The 25,629-nt window shown below is 34.0% G+C and overlaps 1 protein-coding gene across 31 annotated transcripts in view; it reads left to right on the top strand.

Annotated features, from left to right (window-relative positions):
- DLG1 (discs large MAGUK scaffold protein 1) overlaps nucleotides 1–25,629 on the top strand; it is a 228,720-nt gene that overhangs the window by 95,361 nt on the left and 107,730 nt on the right. For 17 of the 31 annotated variants that reach the window (XM_072726180.1, XM_025990309.2, XM_025990306.2 and 14 more), the window contains 2 exons: nucleotides 14,322–14,420; nucleotides 24,891–24,944. In XM_072726180.1, coding sequence (XP_072582281.1) covers nucleotides 14,322–14,420; nucleotides 24,891–24,944 — 153 coding nt within the window. The remainder of the gene's footprint in view (nucleotides 1–14,321; nucleotides 14,421–24,890; nucleotides 24,945–25,629) is intronic. The other 14 variants (XM_072726293.1, XM_072726258.1, XM_025990310.2 and 11 more) reach the window with 1 other exon arrangement.

The raw sequence follows: 25,629 nt of genomic DNA, 5'->3' as shown, positions 1-25,629 counted from the left end.
CCACATCGTTGCACATGGTAAGATTTCTTTTTTTTTTTTTTGATGGTTAAGTAGTATTCCATTGTGTGTGTGTGTGTGTGTGTGTGTGTGTGTGTCCCCGTGTGTCCGTCCATTCATTTGTCAGTGGACATCTGGGTTCTTTCCATAGCGTTGTTGCTATAAACATTGGGGTGCAGGTGCTCCTTCATATCACTGTTCCCTCCTTTAAACTCTTTTCTCCTTTAAACACTTTTCTGCCTTGACTCTTGAATATTACCCTTCCAATATTTTTCCAACTTCAGTTTCCTCAGTATCCTCCTCCTCTTTCTGCGACTAAACATTAGAGTAACTTGGGGCTCAGTCCTTGAATTTCTTTTTATATTCACATTTCAGGTCATCTCATCCAGTTCTGTGCCTTTAAATAACATCAGTATTCTGTTTTTTTAGCCCAGAGCTAATCCCTGTACATAAGATTTGTATATCTAACTCCCTACTCAGTATATCCACTTGGATTGTCTGAAAGTTAACATGTCAAAAACAAGTCTCTAGTTTTATTGTTCTCCCTATCATCTTTCATCATCACTCACTGAGATGCTGAAGACAAACTCTTGGAATTGATTATGTTATTTTCTCCTTTGGTTTACATTCAGTGTAACAGCACATCATATTGGCTCTATGTCCAGGGTATATTTATGATCTGACCACTTAATTTGTTGCCTGAACTACAGCAAACCTCTAATAGGTCTCTCTCAACAGTCTGTTCACACCACCAGCCAGAGTCATCCTTTCAGAATGTCCTATCTTGTTTTTAACACTTCTGTGGCTTCCAATCCAATTTTATAAAATCCTAAATCCTTCTTAACCATAGACCAAAACGCCAAATAATCTAGCCCCTGGCAATACCGCCAATCTGCTCCCTCACTTTTTGTACTCCAGCTATACTGGCCTTGTTCCTGTTCTTCAGTTATATCAGATGTGACCATCCAAGAGCCTTTATCTTGATACTCCCTTCTCTCTGCCTGGAACATTCTTTCCCCTAGATACTCTCATGATTCATTCCCTCACTGCCTTCAGATATCTGCTTATTTGTGCCTTTTCACTGGGCCTTCCAAGATTCCTATCTAAGATTGTAAGTAGTCTTTCACTCCAAATGATACTGTGTCTTCTTACGTTTAAAAAAATTTTTTCCTTACAGCATTCAATACTGATTCTTTATTACTATAAATTTTTTATCTGTCTGAATTTCTTCCTTAGACCTTCTATGAAACATATATCACACTTTATCTAATGTTATTCTGATCCTCTAACTGATCATTCTCTTCTTATTTACCCATCTGGGAAGAGTTACTCATGAGGTGGTGAGACAGGGAGAGAAGGAGAGAGAAACCATTCAATCTCCTTATAATTAGGACTGTGTAAATCATCAACCAAACTGGGGTACTTTTGATGGAAAGAGAGAACTATTAATAATTAAAGTGGGACAACAGGCATAAATATAGACTTACCAGGCAAACAGAGGCATATGGCACATCATTTATAGCTATTTATGTGCTGATTTTTTCCCAGCAGGCAGCAGGGTCTCAGTAGTCACACCAGGACATCTTTACTGGGACCATTCTGAATTGGCCTAACCTTCTTCTATATTCTTCTATACATATTTCATATATTTAGATTCATGCCTATTGTTGTATTTTGAAAAGTTAGATCAAATTTATGTATCTTCATCTCCAAGGAATAAAATTGGTTATATTCAGCAATATAATGCCTTTTTATTAACTACAATATAGAAAAAGTAGGTAGACAGTCCTCTTAAACTACCTTGGAAATGCTAACTCTGATAGGATAGTTCCCAGGAGAATAGTTAGAAGTAGTCTTCTTTGGGAATTGACTAACCAAGCAACCAAGATTAGGATAAAAACTCTTTTATACTCGTTATGAGGTGCTGCCTCTTGGCAAAGTTTAAATACCTGCTCAAAAGGCCACTAAAGGCTAAATGGTAAGATTGATACCGTGACTTAAATTTAGAAATTAATTGTTCCCCTTTTCACCTGCAGAATATGGTGGTATTTCTTACAGGGAACCTATATGTACCCACTAAAAATTTGTTTAAACGATGTTTAAAACCCAGTCATTTGTACAGTAGGACACTTTAGGAGAGTGTAGAGATGAAGAGTAAACAAAAAAATAATTGTTTACAATGGTTATATAAGCCTTTAAAAAAATACCAAATTGGGGGTGCCTGGGTGGCACAGTCAGTTAAGTGTTTGCCTTCAGCCTAGGTCATGAACCCAAAGGAGTCTTGCATTGGACTCCTTCCTCAACAGGGAGTTTACTTCTCCCTCTGCCTCAGCTTCTCCCCTTATTTGTACTCACTCACTGTCTCTCAAATAAAAAAATGTTAAAAGCTGTTGTGAAAAATACCAAACAACCATACAGTCCAGCAGTTGCACTCCTTGGTATTTACCTAAACGAGTTGAAAACTTAAGTCCACATGAAAATCTGCATGCATATTTATAGCACCTATATTTTTGATTGCCAGAACTTGTAAGCAATGAAAATGTTCTTCAGTAGGTAAATGGATAAATAAAATGTGGTACATCCAGACAGAGAAATTTATTTATCACTAAAAAGAAATGAAAAAGACATAGAGGAACCTTAAATTCATATTACCAAGTAAAAGGAGCCAGTTTGAAAAGGCTACATGCCCTATCCTTCCAACTATATCACATTCTGGAAAAGGCAAAACTATGGAGACAATACAAAAATCAGTGGTTGTCAAGGGTTAGGGAAGAGAGAAGGATGAATTGGTAGAGCACAGAGGACTTTGAGACCAGTGATACTATTCTGTATGATACTATATCAGTAGTTAAATGTCTTTATACATTTATTAAAACCCATAGAATCTCCAATCCTGAACTGTGAACTTTGGGTAATAGTGATGTGTTAATGTAGGTTCATCATTTGTACAAATGTACATCCTGGTGGAAAATGTTGATAATGAGCCAGTGCATGTGTGAGGGCATAGGCTATATGGGAACTCTATACTTAATGCTTGATTTTGCTTTGAACTTAAAGAATAAAACCTATTAAAAAATTAATATCTTAATGGAGATAAGATTGGCTATGCCTCAAGGAACTAAATAAGTGAAATTTGTTTATATCAGCTCTTTATAAATAGGAAGTATGTTGTGTTCATTTTGTCGCTTCTGTATAGTGTCATGTTTGTTAGATGGCCCTTTTGTCAAGGACAAATAGGTAAAAGGAAATTTCATAGGCTGCAACTTACGTATTTTTAATATATTCAAACAAGTTTTCAAGTTAGCCTTTAAAATGATGTGTTAATAACAGAGCTGAAAAATTACCTATATGCCCATGGGGTCAGGGTAAGAGAATCAGGGATGCCTGGGCGGCTCAGTGGTTGAGCGTCCACCTTTGGCTCAGGTCGTGACCCTGGAGTCCCGGGATCGAGTCCCACTTCGGGCTTCCCTGCAGGCCTTCTCCCTCTGCCTGTGTCTCTGCCTCTCTCTCTCTCTCTCTCTCTGTCTCTCATGAATAAATAAATAAAATCTTAAAAAAAAAAAAAAAGGATAAGAGATTCAGCCTTTGTAATAACATTTTTGCTTATATTTCAAGCAGTGCTTGTTTTCATGAGTTTCATGCTTTTTTACTTCATACCTCTTAACACAACTATAATCAGTTTATTTCAGGTCATCAGTTGGGTAATGATTTGTTTAATATTAGCTGCTGAACCATAAGTTTCACAAGAGCTGATAGTACAAGATGTGTATTTTCTTGTATCCCCAGAGCCTTCCATGGTGAATGCACTTGATAAATATTTGTTGGATGAATAAACAGATGTTTATTTTCATTTAATCTGATGCTGGCTATAAGGAAGTTTGGAGCTTTTGAATATGGTTTGGTACTGTAAATTTCCCAAGCCATTTTTATGTAGAACTATGGCTTAAAATTTTTAAAAATATTAAAAAAATTAAAAATCATGTATATTTCAAGAGTAATCCAAAGCTCTCTGTGAAAAAAGGCATATGTATTCTTATGTATAGGAAGAATTTAAATTCTTATCATTAAAATTGACTTAGATTCATTTTCTTTAAAGATTTTTTTCCGTTTTATTCTTTGTACTTCCTGACACTCTAATTTAGATTACATTTCAGTTTTCCATTTTTATATCAAAATTTAGAATTTTTATAAAGGTAAAAATAGTTGTTCAGACCATGTGGAGAACAGTAGCCTACAATTATCACCTTATTTAACAAACCTTAAATAAACCAACTGATGTAATAATTTTACAGGCATATGCAAATCAATCAAAAAAGACTGGACCTTTTTTGTGCAAGTATAAACCAACTGGCAATGACATCTGGAGGCAGTGGAATTTTAGGAAAGCCTACACACAACTTCTTCCGCCTTTAGCTAAATGTATTTAAAAGATTTTTCTCCCTTACCTCTTAACAGGAGTCCTGCTTATTCTTTATTCTTTAGTAAACCCCAATTTAATCCCACTTCTGGACAATATTTTTTAGTTTTTGTGAAATTTAAACTGTAGCTATTGATTCAGGCAACTCTGAAGTGTGCAACAGTTATTGTTATGACAAAATGGGACCATTTAATTGCCTTACACATTTTTTGTTGGTCCTGAGAGGAATAACTAGAGATTATAATCTGAGATTTGGATCAAAACAGATCCCAGCATCATTTTTCTGTATTTAAATCTGACTGATCTTGGTAGAACAGTCTAATGTATCAAAGTGTTATAAATTTGAAAAAGAAATCAGTTTGAAAGTATTTGGAAAGCTAGAGGAAAAACAAGATGCATACCAATTTTAGGAATTAATTGCTTCATCTATCCTAAATACTGTAAGCAGGATTTTGGAGAGGGGCAGAACAAAAATCATGTCATTTTAGTCTCTTTTCCCAAACTGAAAGGCTACATACAGTATAGAGCCTAAATTCTTTTGATTATACGAACAGTGCCTTATTATATAAGCCTTTTTTTATAAAAATATTTTAGAGAACTATAGATGAAACTTGAAACTTCCATATGTATTATTTGTTTTAGTCTCACTTCCATGTTTTTAGGGGAGGAGTTGCATATTTTTATTACCACAGATTAAGCATTGCAGCAGAATTAAAGCAATTATACTTAGTAAAAACTAGCCTGAGTATCTTGAAGTCATTTTCTATTTTATTCACCAATCTGATCAGCCTTTTTTTTCTTTTTTTAAATCACCAAAGTGGGAGTCAGCACGAATTCGGCCTGCCATGTATTTTTATAAATAAAGTTTTATTGGAACACAGATATGCTTATTTATATATTGCCTATGGTTATTTTCAATCTCCTGCAGCACAAAGTTGGATAGTTGCAACACAAAAACATGGCCCATAAAGTCTAAAATATGTATTATCTGGCCCTTTTTGTTTTATTTTTTTAAGACTTTATTTATTCATGAGAGAGGCAGAGGGAGTAGCAGGCTCCATGCAGGGAGTTCAATGTGGAACTCGATCCCGGGACTCCAGGATCATGCCCTGAGCCTAAGGTTAAGCCTCAGATGCTTAACCGCTGAGCCATCCAGGCTTCCTGAGAAATACTTCCTAATACAATTTTTAAAAGAGATGAAGGACACTTGGCTGGCTCAGTTGGAAGAGCATGCAACTCTTGATGTTGGGTAGTGAGTTTGAGCTCCATGTTAGGTGGAGAGATTACTTAAAATCTTTTTTTTTTTTTTTAAGGAAGATGAAAATCTATTGGGCAGATATACTTGAGCAAGATGTGTTTCTTTTCAAATAGGAAATTATTAGGCAGTTAGCTGTTGCTAAATAGAGAACAACATGAAATACAACTTTTTTGGCATTTTTATGTTTTTGAGACTTCTAAGTTCATCAGGTGATAGAACATTTTGAACACCACCTAACTGGTAGTGACTACCCAAGCACATAGAAAAATCTTTTGGCAATATCTGCAAGTCATGAAAGAAGTAATGGAGTTGAGCCATGTGGATATCTGAGGCAAGAGCATTCTAGGCAGAGAAGTAGTAAATAAAAGACTGAGACCAGAACATGTTTAGGATGTTTGGGGAACAACAGGGAGGTCAGTATGGGCTGAAATGCTAAGTGGTAGAAGAATAGTAGAAGGCAGCAGAGGCAGGAATCATTAGGGAATTCTAGAAGAATGAATAGGATAGGGTAAATGCATGATTACTAGGAAACATTGAGAGCCCATTTTAAATTAGTAATGAAGTCCGGTTTCTCTAACCATTTTCTGGTTTAAAAATCAGGCTAAAGTATATTACAGTTGGTAATTTCATACCTACTTGTTATAATTACATAACCATATCTTTAAATCCAAGTTTAAGGTCTCTAAATTTTTAGTGGTTGTTGACTCATCCTTCTACCAGTACAAAGTGACAAGCTGAGTGATGATAGAATACCATCTTTTCATAATAAAAGGATGATAAACTTTAACTCAGTATCATGAATCTTGCAAGCAGAAATAGATTCATGAACTAGGTGATCTGTCTGTGTGAAGCAACAAATTTGTACCCATGTTTCTATAATAGGATTATTAATCACTAGATCTATTTTCTGATCCTCCCTTTGTTATTTTAAAATCAAAACTCTGTAATTTAACACCATTAGTGATTTCTTTTAAAATGTACCTGGTTTGAAAAGAAAATGTTACCTGGTTTATTGATACTTTTGAGATAATTATGACATGGATGTCACATGCAGCTGTGGGTTCAAATAATATTTCCCCCTGTACCAGTTTATATTGAAGGTGTCTTTTGCAGTAACTGTGGCCCAAAAAAGTCATTTGAATCAAGTGAGACTTAAATAATGAAAAATACCTTTATTCTGAAGATACTAGACCCCTGTTGAGTACAGTGATTTTCAAGCAGAGTTTTGATAAATCTACTGTGCTATATTTTTTCTTTCTATAAACATGCAGTAGGCTTGCCAGGTTTCTCTTCTGTTTTCTCCCCTCTTCTTAGATAGCTTCTTTGACATTTGATCAGAGAAACATATCTCATTACAGCATAGTAGATCTTTAAACAAAGGAAATTGGATTAAGAATATTAACTATGCTGTGCAAAAACAAAATATGGTACTTTTTGACCAATAGTGACACAAGAGTAATTACTTTTCCTTGTTATCTAAGATATTAACGAAAGATTTCCTAATTCATGTATTTTATTTTCCCTGAATATGGTATAAATTTATTTAGACCTTATTGAATCTTTGTGTTTATTCTAAGCTCAGTTTATTTCATTCATATAACATGTTAATACAAGATACAATTTATAAGTTATCCTGTAGTATGGTTTCAGTTATCTTTCTTCAGAGTTTCATTTTATGCTATGAAAATCATTTTAATAAATAATTCAGTGAGAAAATGTTTTAAATGTATTCAGATAGCCTTGCAAATCTTTTATGTTTGGATCTTACAATGATGTAAAATATCGTTTTTAGTAGCCATTGTGGGTGTTATTCTTAATAGTCCTTCCTCACTCCCAATTTCCCATTAGTCACTAGATAATACCGGTTATATATTTAAAATCTATCTTGATTTGACTACTCATGTACATTTTTACCATCATTACAATTTGATTGAAGCCACTGATGACCTCTCATCTGGATTATCACAGCAGCCTAATTGCCCTTTCTGTCTCTTTCTGTATCAGTCAGGATTCACATGCACATATAAAGAACACTTTAGCTATTTTAAGCAGAATGTAATTTAATAAATGTGGGCTCACTCAGTATACGTTCCTGAGTATATACTCAGTTGGTTACTACAGCTGGATTGGTTATTACCTGTGGCTAAGAAATTGTGTGTGTTGATAAGTCATTTGTTTTTGAAGAGTGTCTCAGCAGGATTTGCCTTCTTCAGGAAGAGGCAGGGGCATTTATTGTTGTATGAATGGCAGTGAAAGAGGGTGGTGCATAGTCATAAATGTTCATGTACAGTGCACATTATGCATGTGACTGTACCTAATAAGGCTTCAGGCCACTTTAATGAAAATCTGTTATGTTTTGAAAGCTGATTTCATAATTCTAAGATCTTAACATTAAATTTAAAATATAAAACGATGAAGAAATTTAATAAGAATCTCTAAAAATGATTGTTAAAACACTTTACCAACAGCTGTCAATTTGATACTGGCATAGAACAAGTACTTTTAAAATATGTACAATCCAATTATTTTACAGAAATTTACAATTTTCTGCAATGTTCTTTGAGACACTGTTAATATTATAGCCTCTGTTGTCATGGAAACAAGTCTCTGAAGGCAGCCTCAGAGGCTAATGATGCCATGGTGTTGCTATGGATAGAAACAACTGAGACTGTTGTTAGTCACATGGTCTTGATTTTTAAAAAAAGTCTTTCGAGCTGATCTTACTGAGTGATACAAATGGAGCAGGAATAGGATGCTGGTATAATAGTCACCATTGTCTAATGAAATATGTATATGAGATTTTTCAGATTTAAAAAGCTTATGCTGAATTCCTCCTTGTCTGTAATAACCCAAATATAATGGTTACTGTAATTTGCTACCTCATTATTTATATTAGAATCTAAAGCGTGACATTTTCCAATTTAGAGTCTTCAACTCTCCAGAATTTTACTCTGCGCTTAAAATATCCTCTTACCTCTTCATTTTACTCTTATCAAATCTAACATCTATGCTGTTCTGCATCACTCAGCCTTCATTTGATTACCTATTTTGTTAAGGGCTGTATTTTTGTTTCAAATGAACTAAATGAATTATTTTGTTGTTCTATAATTCTTTGTCACCTGAATTAGTTATCAGCTGTGACTAGGAAGTTATACGTATTTGTTTTTGAAGACTTTCTCAACAAGATTTGCCTTTCTTAAGAAACTGGCAGAAGCATATGTTCTTTTGCAAAGTCCTTGCTCATTGTCCTATAGAGATTGGGGTGGATTAAGATGGCATAAGTTGTTTTAGGATTTTTTTAAATGGTATTCAGATCCTTATCTAAAAAAATAGATTTTTAGTTGAGGCTTAGGGCCAAGGTTGCAGTAAGGTTTAAATGTAATATTAGAAGATTTATAGTTTATCATAAAGGGTTTTGGAGAGCAGCTGCCTAGTGGAGGAAGTTTTTGTGCTTGACCTTGAAATTGAATATAAGCGTTTAGCTCTGTCTTATTTTTATGTTAAAATAGATTATTAATCGGCTAATATCTGACCCTACTAAAGAGGCATAAGGAAACTTTTGAGGTGATAGATCTATCCGTTACCTTAATTGTAGTGATGGTTTCACAAGTTCATGCATATGTCCAAACTCATGAAGTTGTATACATTGAATATGTGAAGTTCTTTGTATTATACCTCAATAAAGCTGTTTTTAAAAAAGTGAAGTTATAAAAAATAATGATAAACTTCAGGCTTTTTTTTTCTTTGATACTTCGGATGACTGCAGCCAGTTATTTTGTAGTGTATCAGTCAATTTGAGTTTGTCTCATGTTCGTGATTGGATTCAAGGTATGCATCTTTGATTGGAATTTCTCAGAAGTGATATGTCCTTATTATATCCTGTCGGGTAGCATGATTTTAATTTGCCCAATTTCTGGTACTGTTAACTTTAAAATAGTATCTGCTAGGCTTCTTCACTATAATTAATAACTGTTTTTAAGAGATACTTGTGTGGGTCATTATGTCCTATTTAAACTTTCAACCACTGGAATGAAATGGAAGATTCATTTAGCAACAGTGGAATTTTTACATCTATTGACATTTTTTGAATGCATTTTATTACTATGATGGTTGCCAAATTATGATTTTGTAATTCCATAATTCCTTCTACATCTTTTAGTTGGCATTCTACTATAAGGAAATGCTTTCTCTTTTCATTTATTCTTATAATTATTAAATCAGTATGGACTCTTGGAATCCTGTTTTTATTTAGTGTATGCCATTGTTATCTTTATTTTGAATTATTTTGAATCTCAAATCTCAAATCGGTCTTGACTGATTAAAAACCCTTCAAACTAACTTCTGTGTCTTTGTCATGCCCTCATTATTCCTTGAGCACTTCTATATTTTCTGGTACAGCAGGATATTTTAGGTTTATATTGCACTTGATAAGCTCTAGCACTGGAATCAGCCATTTCTCCAAAGACTCCTGCTTTTTGTTTTTTGTTTTTTTATTAAAGAATGGGGGGATCCCTGGGTGGCGCAGCGGTTTGGCGCCTGCCTTTGGCCCAGGGCGTGATCCTGGAGACCCGGGATCGAATCCCACATCAGGCTCCCGGTGCATGGAGCCTGCTTCTCCCTCCGCCTGTGTCTCTGCCTCTCTCTCTCTCTCTCTGTGACTATCATAAATAAATAAAAAATTTAAAAAAAAAATTTTAAAGAACGGGTATTTAGAAACCATGATCTGAATGCTAGGTGTGTTCATACTATTGATATGTTACTGCCCCCAGATCTTTGTGGGTAGAACTAAGGAATATATGTACATATAAACACACAATTATATCTGTGTTCCTTTGTCTATTTACATATATTGAAAATTATGCATTAATACTCATACCTCCAGTTGTATTCTAGAACCATAGGTATCATTGCTAATTTTTTCCCCTTTCTATATTTTTAACTCCTATCTCTGACATGAGGAATCTTGTCCCCATTTATCCTTTATATATGTATTTATTAGATCAAAACCTCCTGTATGTAAGCAATCTCCCATCACCATTGCTCTTGGTGGACACCCACCTTACTCTGCTCAGGCTCCAACAATGACCTTTCTACTCCACTAAGGTCCCTACATTTCATGCTCGATGACTACTCCTGCCACATTTAGGTTCCAACAAAACACATCAGGGTGCTGCCACTTGCTCTGCCCGTATGGACACCTTCCTCATCCTGCTTAGGCTCCAAGCACCCTGAGCTAGACTGCTGTCATCTTTCTACTGCCTGGATATTGACACTCTCCTCACCCTGCTTGGCTTCAGCAATCTGTACCTTCCTGTTCAAGTCTTTATCTCCACCGAGGTCTTAATGATACTCTGTCATTATTGTCTTCTAGAAATGTACTTTTTGTACTTCTCTCAATTATGTCAGTAGTCTGCAGTTAATCTTAAGTATTGTTTAAGGTAGAGATGGGATTCATTTCATTTTCAGCGGTTCTTTTATTTTTATTTTTTTAAAGATTTTATTTATTCATAGAGACAGAGAGAGAGAGAGAGAGAGAGAGAGAGAGAGAGGCAGAGACACAGGCAGAGGGAGAAGCAGGCTCCATGCAGGGAGCCCGATGTGGGAATCTATCCAGGGTCTACAGGATCACGCCCTGGGCTGCAGGCGGCGCTAAACCGCTGCGCCACCGGGGCTGCCCTCGGCGGTTCTTTTAAAACTCCTTTTCTCACACTTTGTTATAATCTGGAGTCAGAACCTCTGGGTTTTCAAACATTTTTTAAAAGTGATATAAGTATTCCACTGAAATTTAGTTGACGTTTAAGTGCTTTATTTTAAACTCATAATATAGAATTTAAAGATTTTGTTTTAATGGAAACAATATGTAATTAGTGACTAGAGTCCCAAGCCAGACCTATAGACCCCTTCTTACAGATGATTTTTAATTATTGTATAATACTTAATCTTATGTAATTATAATTATTTATAAATTTAATCATTCCAGTACCTTTGGATATATAGGATATTTGACATTTCCAGAAGTATAAACAGTGGTCAGTAGAGTGTTTTGAGACTATTAGAACACTGGTTTTTTAAATCATTCACTTAGGGTAGGTTTTCAGAGTTAAGTCTAAGAGCTTAGACATTTTTAAGGTGGTAGATAATTACTGCTAAATTGCTTTTCTAAAAGCTTGTATGAATTTATATATCCAACAGCAATGGGAAAGGATCTGTTTCCATACATTAAAATTGACTTTGAGTTTTTTATTGTGGTAAGATATATATAATATAAAATTTGCCATTTTAACCTTCTTTAATGTATAATTCTGTGGCATTAATTGCATTCACAATATTGCAGCCATCACTATTAGGTTTCCCAAACCTTTTTATTACCTCTGACAGATTCAATAACCATTAAATAATAACTTTCCATGCTCCTTTCTTCTAGCCTGGTAACTGCTATTCTATCTCTATGAATATAACTATTGTAAATATTTCATATAAGGGGAATCATACAGTATTGTCCCTTTATGTCTGATTAATTTCACTTGAAAACATTATGTTTTCAGTATACATCCATGTTGTAGCGTGTGTCAGAATTTCATTCCTCTTTATGGCTGAATAGTATTCATTGTTATGAATATACCACATTTTGTTGGTCCATTTGTCTGTTGATGGACACTTAGGTTGTTTCTACCTTTTTGGCTGTTATAAATAATGCATCAGTGAACATTGTGATGTAACGTATTCACATCCCTGTTTTCAGTTCTTTCGAGTATATATACTCAGGAGTAGAATTGCTGGGTCATATGGTAATACTATGATTAGCTTTTTTAAGGAACGGTCCAACTGTTCTCCATAGCAGTTTACACCATTTTCCATTCCTATCAGCAGTTTTTGAGGATTTTAGGTCTCTGCACCTCCTAACACTTGTTTCTTTCTATTCCTTTTTTTTTAATTATTATTACAGCCACCTAGTAGGTGTGAAATGATATATATTGTACATTTATTTGAATTTCTCTAATGAATAATAATTTGTTGGGTATCTTTTCATGTGCTTATTGGCCATTTGTGTATCTCCTTTAGAGAAATGTCTACTCAAGTCCTTTGCCCATTTTTTAATTGTCTTTTTGTTGTTGAGTTTTAAGAGTTCTTTATATAGTCTGGCTATTTTCTCCCATTTTGTAGGTTGTCTTTGCACTTTCTTGATAAACATCCGTTGGTGCACAAAACATTTTCATTCTGATGAAGTCCATTTCATTTATTCTTGTCACTTACACTTTTGATATGATATTTAAGAATCCACTGTCAAATCCAAGGTCATGAAGATTTACCCCCATGTTTTCTGGTTTTATGAATTCTAAGAGTATGGTGCTAGCATTTAATATTTCAGTTACATATATATTTATATTTATATTTCAGTTATTGATTAATTTCTCATTAGTTTTTGTATATGATGTGAGAGTGGTAATAACTTCCATTTTTTTGCATGTGGGTATCCAGTTGTCCCAACACCATTGTTGAAGAGAATCCATACATTTTTGATAAATTTTGATTGATTTGATAGACCAAGAAGGTCAACATTGTAATGTTATTTTGTATTTCTTTCATTAGGAAAAGCATAGTTTTGAGTTCAACAGATTTGTTCTTCTGTTTTAAGTCTTTTTAAATGTACCTTGTCCTGTTATCAATTTGATATTAATGTTTTTCTTGTGCATGTAGGACATGTTATTGGTATATAAATGTTTATGAATTAATTCAACTTAGAGATGAGAACAAGTTATGAAACACTTCTTCTGTTTTCCATTTGAATCTTTGTAAAATTAATTGAGTCAAGCCAGATAGACTGTAAAACTCAAAGCCTCTTAGTTTCAATTATGTCACTGGAGTTCTTTCTGAAATTTTTTCTAGAATATATCTGGCACATAATAGTTAACTCAGTGACTATTAGTTGTATTAATGACTTTAAAGACAATTGTTTTAAAATATTTATTTATTTGAGAAACAGAATGTGCACGCAGTGGGAGGGGAACAACAGGAGAGGGAGGGAGAAACTTAAACAGGCTCCACACTGAGTGCAGGACTTGATCCCACAACCCTGAGATCACTACCTGAGCTGAAACCAAGGGTTGGCACTTAGCTCTTTGTGCCTCTCAGGCACCACTTTAAAGGCAATTTTAAGGCAGGTTATTACAATTGTTGACAATAGAGGTCAATAGCATAGGTTTTAAAAAATGATAATAGATTCAGTTTTTAAGTCCTTTGAATTTTTTGTGAATTTCTAAGCCTAGGTTGCCTGCCTGATGGGCTTATAAAATTGCTTTTGATTCCTTGACTGCAAGGAGGAAATTATTCTGAATACTGGAAAAATATTTTGTAGTCTATGAAGTGAGTGTTTTGTCTCCTAGAGGAGAAATATTCTAAGTCATTATCTTTTATTATTTTCATTTAAACATAAAAGTAGTCATTCATTTGAATTACAGTTACTAAAATTATTAATGGTATAATTTCTAAAATTTCTGGAGAGCATTTTCTCATTTACATTGAAGTAACAATATTTTACCTACTTCTCAATTTTATTTCTAAAAACTATAATTTATGACAAAATTTTCTGTTCTGTGTTTTTCTTTTATTTGGTATTTTTCCTGATTTTTTGTCGTTGATGATTTTTAGCCAACAGAAGCTGTACCTCCCTCTTCTCCCACTGTCCCTGTGATCCCTGTCCTGCCAGTCCCTGCTGAGAATACTGTCATCCTACCCACCATACCACAGGTTTTTATTAGTTTCTTTTTTCTTTATAAAAATTTCATTTGCTTTTAATATTTCATTTGTATTCTTTTCAAACTGTTTTAACTATTTCTTTGTTAGATTTAGTGATTGAGCTTCACTGGGGTTTTTAGGGAATTAAGTATTTGGGATTTAATATAAAATGGGTTCAATATGTGCCACTTTTTAGGTTAACTGAAATAGTACATATTCTAAACTTCATAATGAACCTCCTTAGACTGCTTACCATGCCTTTTGTACATGTAAATCTGTTTGAACCAGTTTTTAGTTGCTTTAGGAAATTTTGTTTAATTTCTAAAGATAATAAAAATCTTGTCATATACTGGATGTGTCATTTATGTAACTTTTTATCTCCCAATATATATTTATCTTCTTGGAAATATTTTTCTATCATTTGATTAGAAAATACATTTATTAGTTAAAAATAAGAGCCTGTATGTGTAAAGTATTTGGAAGCTCTTTGTGCTATCGCTGTAACTTTTCTGTAAATCTAAAATTATTCTAAAATAAAAAGTTTATTTTAAAAAAGGTTACATGTATGTATACATACACGCATACTGGAATATTACTCAATATCAAAAAGAATGAAATCTTGCCATTTGCAACAATATGGTTGGAGCTAGAGTACATTATGCTAAGTGAAATAAGTCAGAAAAAGACATACCATATGATTTCACTCCTATGTAGAATTTAAGAAATAAGACAGATGAACATATGAAGGGGTGGGGGAAGAGAGGGGGGAAAAAAAAAACCATGTGAGATTCTTTTTTCTTTTCTTTTTTTTTTTTTTAACATGAGATTCTTAAAGATAGAGAACAAACTGAAGGTTGATGGAAGGAGGTGGGTGGGGGATGGGCTAGATGGGTATGATTATTAAGGGTAGCACTTGTTATGATGAGCACTGGGTATTATATGTAAGTGATTAATCACTGAATTTTACTCCTGAAACCAATACTGTACTGTATATTAACAAGTAGAATTTAAATACAAATTTGAAAAAAAATTAAAAGGTAACATGTGACAATCAAAAAATAAAATGAAATGCTAGACACTTGTCAGAGATTCTGTAGTTTCAGAGCTTCAGTAGTTCCAAGGGATGACTTATTAAGACATTAACTACCCTATCCTACCCTACCCTAGTTGATAGGGTAGTTAATGATAGTATTATCAAAATCAAAATAATGATAGTATTTTTGCATATAACAACTCAGATCTCTGTTGTAAACAATCTCAGTCTCATTTAAAGTATAAATAAATCCATCTTTAGCTATTTTTACTATTACTGATCTGTGCATAAGATATAAATAAAAATAGTATGAATATTACGTAAGTTCCATTGGGAGTAAAATGAGATATCAATTGTGATTACTTTCTCAATGCCTTTCCCCTCTCCTAAAAATGAAAATCAATAGGAACATTATACAAAATAGGATTCTAGAGGAAATTACAGATCCTATACTAAGACTTCAGTATATGTTATTATATTACTACTTCCACATAATCTTTCGCCATTTATGAAAATCATTAAAAGTTAATCATTGAAAGCCAACAAGAACTGAATAGATCCAGAGAAGAAATTCAATTTATAAGTAAAATACAATTCTAAGTAAGTAGCCTGTGTGTTTTGGTAATATTATAATAACATAATATCTCTCCAAGCATCTAGGATTTAGTAGTACAATATTTTTTTTAAGTAGGGGATTTGGAGGTTTATTCTACTCTCATTTCAATTAATCGTTTAATGTTCAAATAGTTTCCTAAAATCCTTTGGAATTTTGTAGTAGTTTCCTTTCTTGTATTCCATAAGGAACCTCTTCTGACTTCCTTACTCCAGGCATCCCTTAACAACATCACACTAGATTTAGAAATTGTTCAGACATTACATAGCCTTGTAGTTATAAGTGAGAGGTCTTAGAGGTAGATTGATCTGGTTTGGAATTCCTGTCCTCTACCAGCTGTGTAACTCTGAGCAGTTTCCTTAACCACTCTGAGCTGTTTACTCATCTGTATCACTGAAAATGATAGTACTAGTTTGAGATGTTGGAAGAATAATAACATATGTGTAACTGGCACATGATGACCTTGGCTATTCATATTATTAGTGTTATCTCATATTTCGTTGAGACAGTAAGCCAGGAAACCAGTTAGAAGAACAAATGAAGATATGTCCACAAGAGAAAGGCTTATTTATTCTACTTTGCCTCATTTTAAGTTTTAGATACACTATGAAAGTCCATGCAGGGTAGATTAATGACTTATGATGTATAATGTGAAAAGCCTATAGTTATGCCTCATTTTCCAGAATCAGTAAAGTGTGTTCTGATTCATCAAGTATAACATGGACATACTGATCAAAATATTATCCTCAAATAAATTTGAAAGCCGTACTTAATATATAACCCAACTTTAACATTTTAAATGGAAATAATTTTTCTTCTAAATATCTACTACTGTACATTTTAGATGCATCAAGATGTAATAGAAGTTGAAGGCATAAGATTTGGAATCTAGTCTTACCTTTGCAATTCAAACAAGTTATTTAATTCTACATTTTATACTCCTTCATCAGTTGAAGTGGGGGATAATGCCTCCCTGACTATTTGAAAATGAGTTTGAGATTAGGCAAATTAGACAGCCTATTTAAAGGTCTATTTATTTGTCTGATTATTTGTAGAAATTGTATACTTTTTAGTGTTTTTTTATACTTTTATACTTCATACTTTTTATACGTTTTTATTGATCCTTTATGTTTTATGAAAGCCCTCCACAATAGGATTTACACTTCTTACAGCGGTACAGAAAAAGGCATAATGGCTGCTTGAAATTGCACGAAGAGCATAGACTTTATAATGAGACCTGACTGCCTCTTCCTGGTCTCACTCCTTTCTGGCTGTGTGATACTGGAGAAATGACTCAGCGTCTCATAGTCCCATTTCTCCACATAGATACTGACCTATTAAATGTCTTTTTTCACCTCAGAGTAAATCCTATGCTTTAAAACCCAGGTGCGTTAGACCTCTGTTTCTACCAATTGTGGGGATTTATGTTATGTAATTAAGGTATTGTTGAAAATGCTTTATAACTAATTTGTGCCTGTAAAAATCTTTGCACATACTCACATACATAGGTGCTTTGGAGGGATTGGTGTTCATTCAGTTTTTTGTTAATTGTTCTAATCATGTAGCTACTAAGATGAATATAACATTGTCCTTGTCCTCTGGGAGCCTACTGCCTATGCAAGAGACAAGTTAAACAACTCCCACAGACGTAGTAGTTAAACATTAGGGGTTACCCAGTGCTTTTGTACTATTTAAGTTTCACAAAACATCTGAGTATTGAATCTCAAATCATTTGATCATTAGTCTATCTAAAGTATGACTTGATATATTTTCATTTTACTGGCAATCTTAAACAGAGGAGCATACTTAAAGTTACCTTAATGAGCCTTTTCAACCATACCCTAATATCTGACTGTGGTGCCCTTATTCTATTTCTATTTTGAGGTTTTTTTGTTTTGTTTATTTTACATTATTTTCAAATCATTTCAGACTTAAGAAAATTTCAGTAATAGTTTCCCATATACCTTTACCAGATCCCCCATTCTTAATATTTTTACCTACTATATTTGCTTTACCATTTTTCTTTCTATGTAATTAGTTTTTATGAATCGTTTCTTTTTTACATTTTTAAAAAATTTTATTTATTTATTTGTAAGAGACACAGAGGGAGAGGTGGAGACACAGGCAGAGGGAGAAACAGGCTCCTGCCGGGGAGCCTGATGTGGGACTCAATCCCAGGATTGCAAGATCACAACCTGAGCCAAAGGCAGATGCTCAACCAGTGAGCCACCCAGGTGTCCCTATGAATCATTTCAAAAGAAGTTTCTGTCATGCCTCTTTCACCTCTAAATACAAACATTTTATAACACTAAATATTTTTCCTAAGAACAAAAACATTACCATAATACAGTGAACTATATCAGAAAATGAATATTAACATAAAACTAGTATCAATTAATCTGCAGACCTTAATTATATTTTGCCAATTGCCCCAATAATGTTCTTTATGGGAAAAACAAAAATAGGTCCTTTGGCCAGTCCAGGATTTCACATTGCCTTCAGTCTCTTTTAATCTGGAGTAGCCCCACAGACTGTCTCTCATGAATGTGGCATTTTAGAAGAAAGGAAGCTAGTTATTTTGTAGAATATGTTTCAATTTGTCTTTGATGCATTGGCGTAATTGTTTTGAGGTCATACATGTTTTCCAATTGTTTTTTAGTTGTGGCAAAATACACATAATGTAAAAATTTATCTTCTTAGAAACCATTTTTAAGTTTACATATCAGTGATATTTTTTCTAAAGATTTTATTTATTTATTAGAGAGCAAGAGGGAGCCACAGGGACAGAAGAAGCAAGCTCCTCCCAATCAAGCAGAAAGCCCATATAAGGCTCAATCTCAGGACCCCAGGATCATGGCCTGAGCTGAAGGCAGATGATTATTAGCCAACTGGGCCACCTAAGCACCCCTCCATATCAGTGGTATTAAGTACATTCATATTGTTGTGCAACCATCACTGTCACCCATTTACAGAATTCTTTTCATCTTTCATATTTGAAAAACCCACTGCAAACATTGTACTCAGTGGTGAAAGACTGCAAGCATTTTAATCTGCAGGACTCTCTTTAGCAAAGAATTTTTTTCAGGGCATCTGTACTGGTAATGAACCCACCCTCCACCCTGCCAGCTTTGTTTATCTGGGAATATCTTAATTCCTCCATCACATTTGAAGGGCACTATTACCGGATACAGGGTTCTTGGTTGACAGCATTTTCTTCTTTTGGTATTTTAAATGTGTATCGATACACTGCTTTCTCACTTCCAGAGTTTCTAAGAAACCTGTTGATAATCTTATTAAAAATCCCTTGTATGTAATGAGTCACTTTTTTCTCTCTGCTCTCAAAATTGTCTTTGTCTTTCAACAGTTTGATAATAGTGTGTCTCAGTGTGAATCTCCTTGAGTTCATCCTACCATGGGTTTGTTGAGCTTCTTGGATGTTTGTATTTAAGTGTTGTTGTGTTTATCAAATTTGGGAATGTTTTGGTCATTATTTCTTCAGCTGTTTTCTCTGCTCCTTGATCTCTCTTCTGGGACTCCCATGATGTTTGTGTTGGTCTGTTTCATGGTGATCCAAGTTCCCTTAGTGTCTTGTCATTTTTCTTTAGTTCTTTTTTTCTATTCTGAGACTTAATCATTTCCATTGTCCTGTCTTCAAGTTTGTTAATTCTTCTGCCCACTCAAATCTGCCTTTGAGTTGATTTAGTGAATTTTTCATTTCATTTATTGAACTTTTCCACTCCAGAATTTCCTTTTGGTTTTCTATCTTTCGTTGATTTTTCTATTCTTTTGTAAATTTTCCCTTTTTTTTTCATTTTGTTTGTCTATCTTCTTTAGTTCTTTGAACGTCTTTAATATGGTTGTTTCAAAGTCTTTGTCTAGTAGATTATACCAGGTTTTTAAATTTTTTTTTATTTTTTATTATTTTTTTTACCAGGTTTTTTTTTAAAGGCAGTTTCCTTTTTTTCCCTTTTTTTCTTCCTTTGAATAAACCACACTTTACTGTTTCTTTGCATGCCTTTGGATTTCTTTACTGAAAACTGGATGTTTTACCCTTATGATGCTATAACTCTGGAAATCAGATCCTTCCCCTTTCCTAAGGTGCTGTTTTTTATTTTTACTTTTTTGTTGTTTGGGGGGATTTTTAATTGTTGTAGACTATCTCTCTGCCAAGAATCAGTCTGCAGTATAAACTTAAGGTCTTCCTCAGGCCTTTATTGGGGGGCATGCACAGTCATATTCTAATTTCCCTTGTACATGTGACTGCTTTTGAATATCTTAGGTTTCAGTGTCTGACTCTCAAAGGGAAAAAGAAAAATGAAATGGTGGGAGTAGTAGATGCTTGCCCTCTGGAAGTCACTGCAACCAGAGGGAGAGGGACTTGTATCAATTATGGGCAGCTCAATAATGGCCATGGTCTCTTTGTCTGTACCTCTGTGATCAGAAGCTGCAATGATCCCCTATATTTGGAGGATAATTTTTTTGTTTTTGCGTTTTTTTTTGGTCTTCCTGGCTTGTGCAAGTTTTGTGCCAGCTGCTCCAAGAACGCTTGCCCAGCTAGCTGTTACAGGGCAGAGGAGTGGGAGTTCGATAGCTGCTATTGTGCCAAGAGCTGAAATTGACTGAATTAACCACAGTTTATCATCTAGTATTTCCCATGGAAGTTGCAAGCCTTCAATAGACTAGTCTGAAATTCAGCAGAATTCCAAAATAGATAAATCACATAGATTCTGGCAATGCGGTTATTGTCTAGGTGACGAATTTGTGGAGCTTCCTTTTCTGCCATCTTTCTAGAATCCATCCTTTTTGTTTTTATATTTGCTCTTACATTGATTCCCTACATGATAGCATTTAACTTTTAATGCAGTGTGTCTCAAATTAGAATCCAGGATGTGTTCTCTGGGGTTTGTGAGTTCTTCATATGAAAAACACTTGTTTATAATTTAGTAGGGAAGAAGGAGACAGACATTAAACAAATAACATAATGAAACTTTGATAAATGGTAAGAAGGAGAAATACAATGCACAGCATAAAAGCATTTTCTAAACTCCTAACTTTGGCCCGTTTTTAAATAACTGGATTTTAGAATCATTTTATGTTTTGTGTTTTTTTTTTTTTTTTTTTTTTATAATACTGCTTTCTGAAATTCTTTAAGGATGCTGCAGTGTGTTACAGCCATAATCCCTATGAGGCCCATTATTAATAAAATAGAATAGTAAAAGTTGGATGAGCAAAATTATGTTTGTCTTCTTTTAAAAAAAAAAAGATTTTATTTATTCATGAGAAACACAGAGAGAGAGAATGAGAGAGAGAGAGAGAGAGAGAGGCAGAGACACAGGCAGAGGGAGAAGCAGGCCCCACGCAGGGAGCCCGATGTGGGACTCGATCCCGGGTCTCCCTGGGCTGAAGGCAGCACTAAACTGCTGAGCCACCTGGGCTGCCCTGTTTAAGTCTTCTTATTGATATTTGGTCAAATTCTTTAGGGGTTCGTTAGTTCCTCTTTCTGGAATATCCCTGTCCCTTTGCTAACCCCTGCCCATAAATCTGATTGTGTTATAGGATTTCATTATTGTTCTAGGTGAAACATACACAATGGTAAATATATGATAATAGATTAACAGTAGATTTCCGTGGTTTACAATAAATTTTCCTTTGTATTTGCTGGATCATCACATAGACCTCTTAGGTGAAGGCATGTGTTGCTGTCTCTTTATAGATGGAGAAAATGAGTTTCAGTAATGCTTGTGACTTACCTATATACTATATAGTCAGTTACTGAATAGTACAGTGAGATAGACGCAGCACTAGAACCAAGTCATTCAGTAGGTGTCACTTGAAGCAAGGTTCAGGGAAAGAAGTTTTTTCATTTGAAGTAACTTTCAAGTAGATTCTTCTCAAGTCCTGTTGTTTGACTGACTCCTAAGCAGAGCTGATAATTTCATGTCACCTGTTCTGCTACCTACTGTCCCAATTACAAATCCCAAGGTCTTAAACTAGCCAGATGTTCAACTGTTTCTGATTTTAGTGCTCTTTACCTCAGCTATTTGAGGGTAGTGCTTTCTGTGGGCAGATCTTTCTGCGTCTCTCTTCTTTAGAACTAAGTAGCCTAAATAGCTTTGTTGCTAGGGCGCTTTTTTTTTTTTCTGAATTATGTATCATATCCTCCAAACCCATTCGAATTGTTCTATCCATTTACTTCCTACCTCCTCCGAATTGGAGAACTAGGGAGTATTACTTTGTCAGATACCATTTCTGTATTTTGTAATATAAGAACTTAGAAAATCACAAGCTTTTAAGTATAGTTTATTCCAAGTCAAATGTTCTGATTTGCTAACTAAATGTTCTGCTAACACAGTCTTAAATATTTTTATCTTTATTTTAGGCAGCTAAACCTGAAACAGATCATGCCACTTGAGCTTCATATAAATAAATAAATTTATTATGAAAATTTTCAAAAATACTTATAGGTAGAGGGAGTAGTACAGTGAACTCCTCCCATGTATACTTATCACCGAACTACAATCATTAACTCATGTGCATTCTTAAGATCCATAATACCTCCCATTCCTGACCTCTCATGGCCATTATTTTGTTTTGAAGTAGATTTAATGCTTTATATTATTTTATTTGCCTATATTTCAATGTCAAATAGACTTCTTATTTGACTAGAATCAAAAGATAACTTCTATATAATTATGATAAAAAAAAAACTTTTTCCACTGTATGTTTGGTAATAAATGGCAAAGGGAACCCAAAGACTTCATTGCCATAATTTTCAAGGAATATAACTTGCTTTGTAACTTTAAGTACCCATTCCTTTCTTGCCGTCCTCTGTAATTGCTTAAACAAAATAAAGTGAAGTTGTGCCATTAATTTTTATAATGATGTGACAAAACATGAGAGACTCCTAACTCTGGGAAGCGAACAAGGGGTAGTGGAAGGTGAGGTGGGCAAGGGGATGCAGTGACGGTGTCCGGCCCTGAGGGGGCACTTGAGGGGATGAGCACTGGGTATTGTACTATATGTTGGCAAATCGAACTCCAATAAAAAAAATTTTTTTTTTTTTATTTAAAAAAAGAAAAGACTTCTAGGAAATGGAAGTTCATAGAGCCTGAATCTAGCTCACTTTTCCCCCACCAAGAGCAGAGTCCACTTTATGTGGAACCTTGTTCCACTTTATGTATGTTAAATAGAGTCGGGTAGATCTGTAGACATTTTATCAGCACCAAAAATCCCCCATGCCATCAGAATCAGAAGACCCTGAGTTTAAAATGACCCAGAAAAGAGTCTTAAAAAGTATATATTAGGACACTTGGGGGTGGCTATATATTAGGATACATGGGGGTGGCTCAGTGGTTGGGTGTCTATCCCAGGGTCCTGGGATTGAGTTCCACATCAGGCTCCCCCCAGGGAGCCTGCTTCTCCCTCTGCTTATGTCTCTGCCTCTGTGTGTGTCTCATGAATAAACAAACATCTTTAAAAAAATTTTTTTTAATTTTTTAATGATGTGAGATATTATCAGTTTGAGGAATCTATAGATCATTGAATAATTTCAGATATTCATAAAATGTCAGATGTAAGTTGACTAATTTTACTTAAATAATCTTACAAATAGTATTTATGTTAATTGAATTTAAATTAAAAAAATTTTTAAAGCAATATTTATATTTATTAGGTTCAGTTTTCACTAAATCATTTGAAGATAGATTATTACATTCAAAGGTAGGACCTGCATATAAAGTAGTTAATGTCATGTTTGTATATAATATTCTCATTTTTAACCTGCTGCTTCATGTAGCCTAAATGCATATAATTATTTAACCATGCAACTGTGTTGTCTTTAAGCATTTTATAGTATCATCCAGGTTTAATACTTTGCTAAAAATAGTGTAAAACACTTGAACCTTTTAGAAAAGCCCATACACTTCAAGAAAATTGTTATTTTGTATATGTTTCTTTCATACCATTATTTTTTTTCATACCGTTTTTATGTGTAATTCCTTAGTTAGTTGGAATAGCAGAACTTATTAATGTTTATAAACATTTCTCCTAAAATTTCTTTAAAGGACAGTCTTTTTTTTTGATTCTCTGAAAATGTCTTTTGATATGGTACTTTCCTACTCTTAAATACACAGGAGAAAGATAATTTTGAGGGGGATCACATCAGTTTTCTGATATGTTCATAGTATGTTCTGATACGTTTTTTATTTGATATTTATTATATTTTATTCTTCAAATTTAATTTCACCTATATAATAACTTTCCAGTTTAACCAGAAGACTAAGCTTCTTTCAATCCATACTTAATCAGACATGTATTATTCTACTTGTTTTTTTGTTTTGCTTTTTTTTTGCTTTTTTTTTTTTTGAGCATTGTTATTCTGTGAGTTGTCTAGAATAAAAGGTAGAGAGCAGTAATTGGAGCTGAAAATAGAATTTGTTTCTGGGAGATAAAAGATTGGAATCTTTTCCATGGTATCCTTGAGAATAGATAAAGGTAATGATTTCTGAGCAATTTGGGAAGCATTCTTATGCAAAGAATATTTGTGGACTTTTTAAGAAGGCTGGTAAACTTTAAAATCTTAAGAAAATTTTGTCTGTTTTCGCAGAAATAATTTATTTTTCAAATGCAAATTAAATGTAACTGTTTATGTCTGTTTCTTTTCATCTGATGCTGAAAACTGGAATCCTTGATTAACATATGGAAAGCTCATAAGATTATAAAAAGTATAATTTAAGAAATAGCAAATCTTTCATTTGCTTCCAACATGTGTGAACATTGATATGCAATGTGTCAATTTTCCTGTTAAGCTAACACATTTGCAATTCTTTTCTTTAAGGCAAATCCTCCTCCAGTATTGGTCAACACAGATAGCTTGGAAACATCAACTTATGTAAGTTCAATTTCTTCCACACATTTAAGTAATTCTGCTTTTCCTGTTCAGTTTTGATACATACACAAAGATCACAGCTTCATTTTCTCTAATACATTGTACTCGTGATGTTTCACTGCTCTGTTAATTATTAAAGAAGGTAAAGCAATACTGTCCCTTTCTGGTGGTTTTTTTCCCCATACCTGTATAAAGCAGAGATGTTGAAATGCATGACTTATTTTTAAATTAAAATGATTAATTTTCACTAAAGGCTATCGCTGACTAGTGGTCACTTACACAGTGCCATATGTCCAGTCATTTTAGAAATCTAGTTGGTTGACTAGAATTTTAGTATCCAGGTTTATATGTACGTTCAAATGTTAAAGTAGTTCTAAGTTCGTATTAAAATGATTAGTGCTTCTTTATAAACTTACTTTGTTAAAAAGCCCTTAAAGATAAGCAGCTAGAACAGCAGAATCTAATCTAACATTTTTTACTCCAAAGGAAAATGCCTTTGGAGATGTTGAAGTAGTAGTAGTAGTTCTCATGCTTTTTTTTCCCCCCAATCGAATGGTACATAATTTTATAGACTGTAAAAGTACTTTTTTCCCATTTTTGAACATAGTTGATTTCAATGTGTACTTTAAAACATTGCCTAATCTGGGACACCTGGGTGGCGCAGTGGCTGAGCGTCTGCCTTTGGCTC

Source organism: Vulpes vulpes, chromosome 1, assembly GCF_048418805.1.
Source record: "Vulpes vulpes isolate BD-2025 chromosome 1, VulVul3, whole genome shotgun sequence".
NCBI lineage: Eukaryota > Metazoa > Chordata > Mammalia > Carnivora > Canidae > Vulpes > Vulpes vulpes.
The sequence above is the reverse complement of the archived record's forward strand: the minus strand, read 5'-3'. Positions and strand labels throughout refer to the sequence as shown.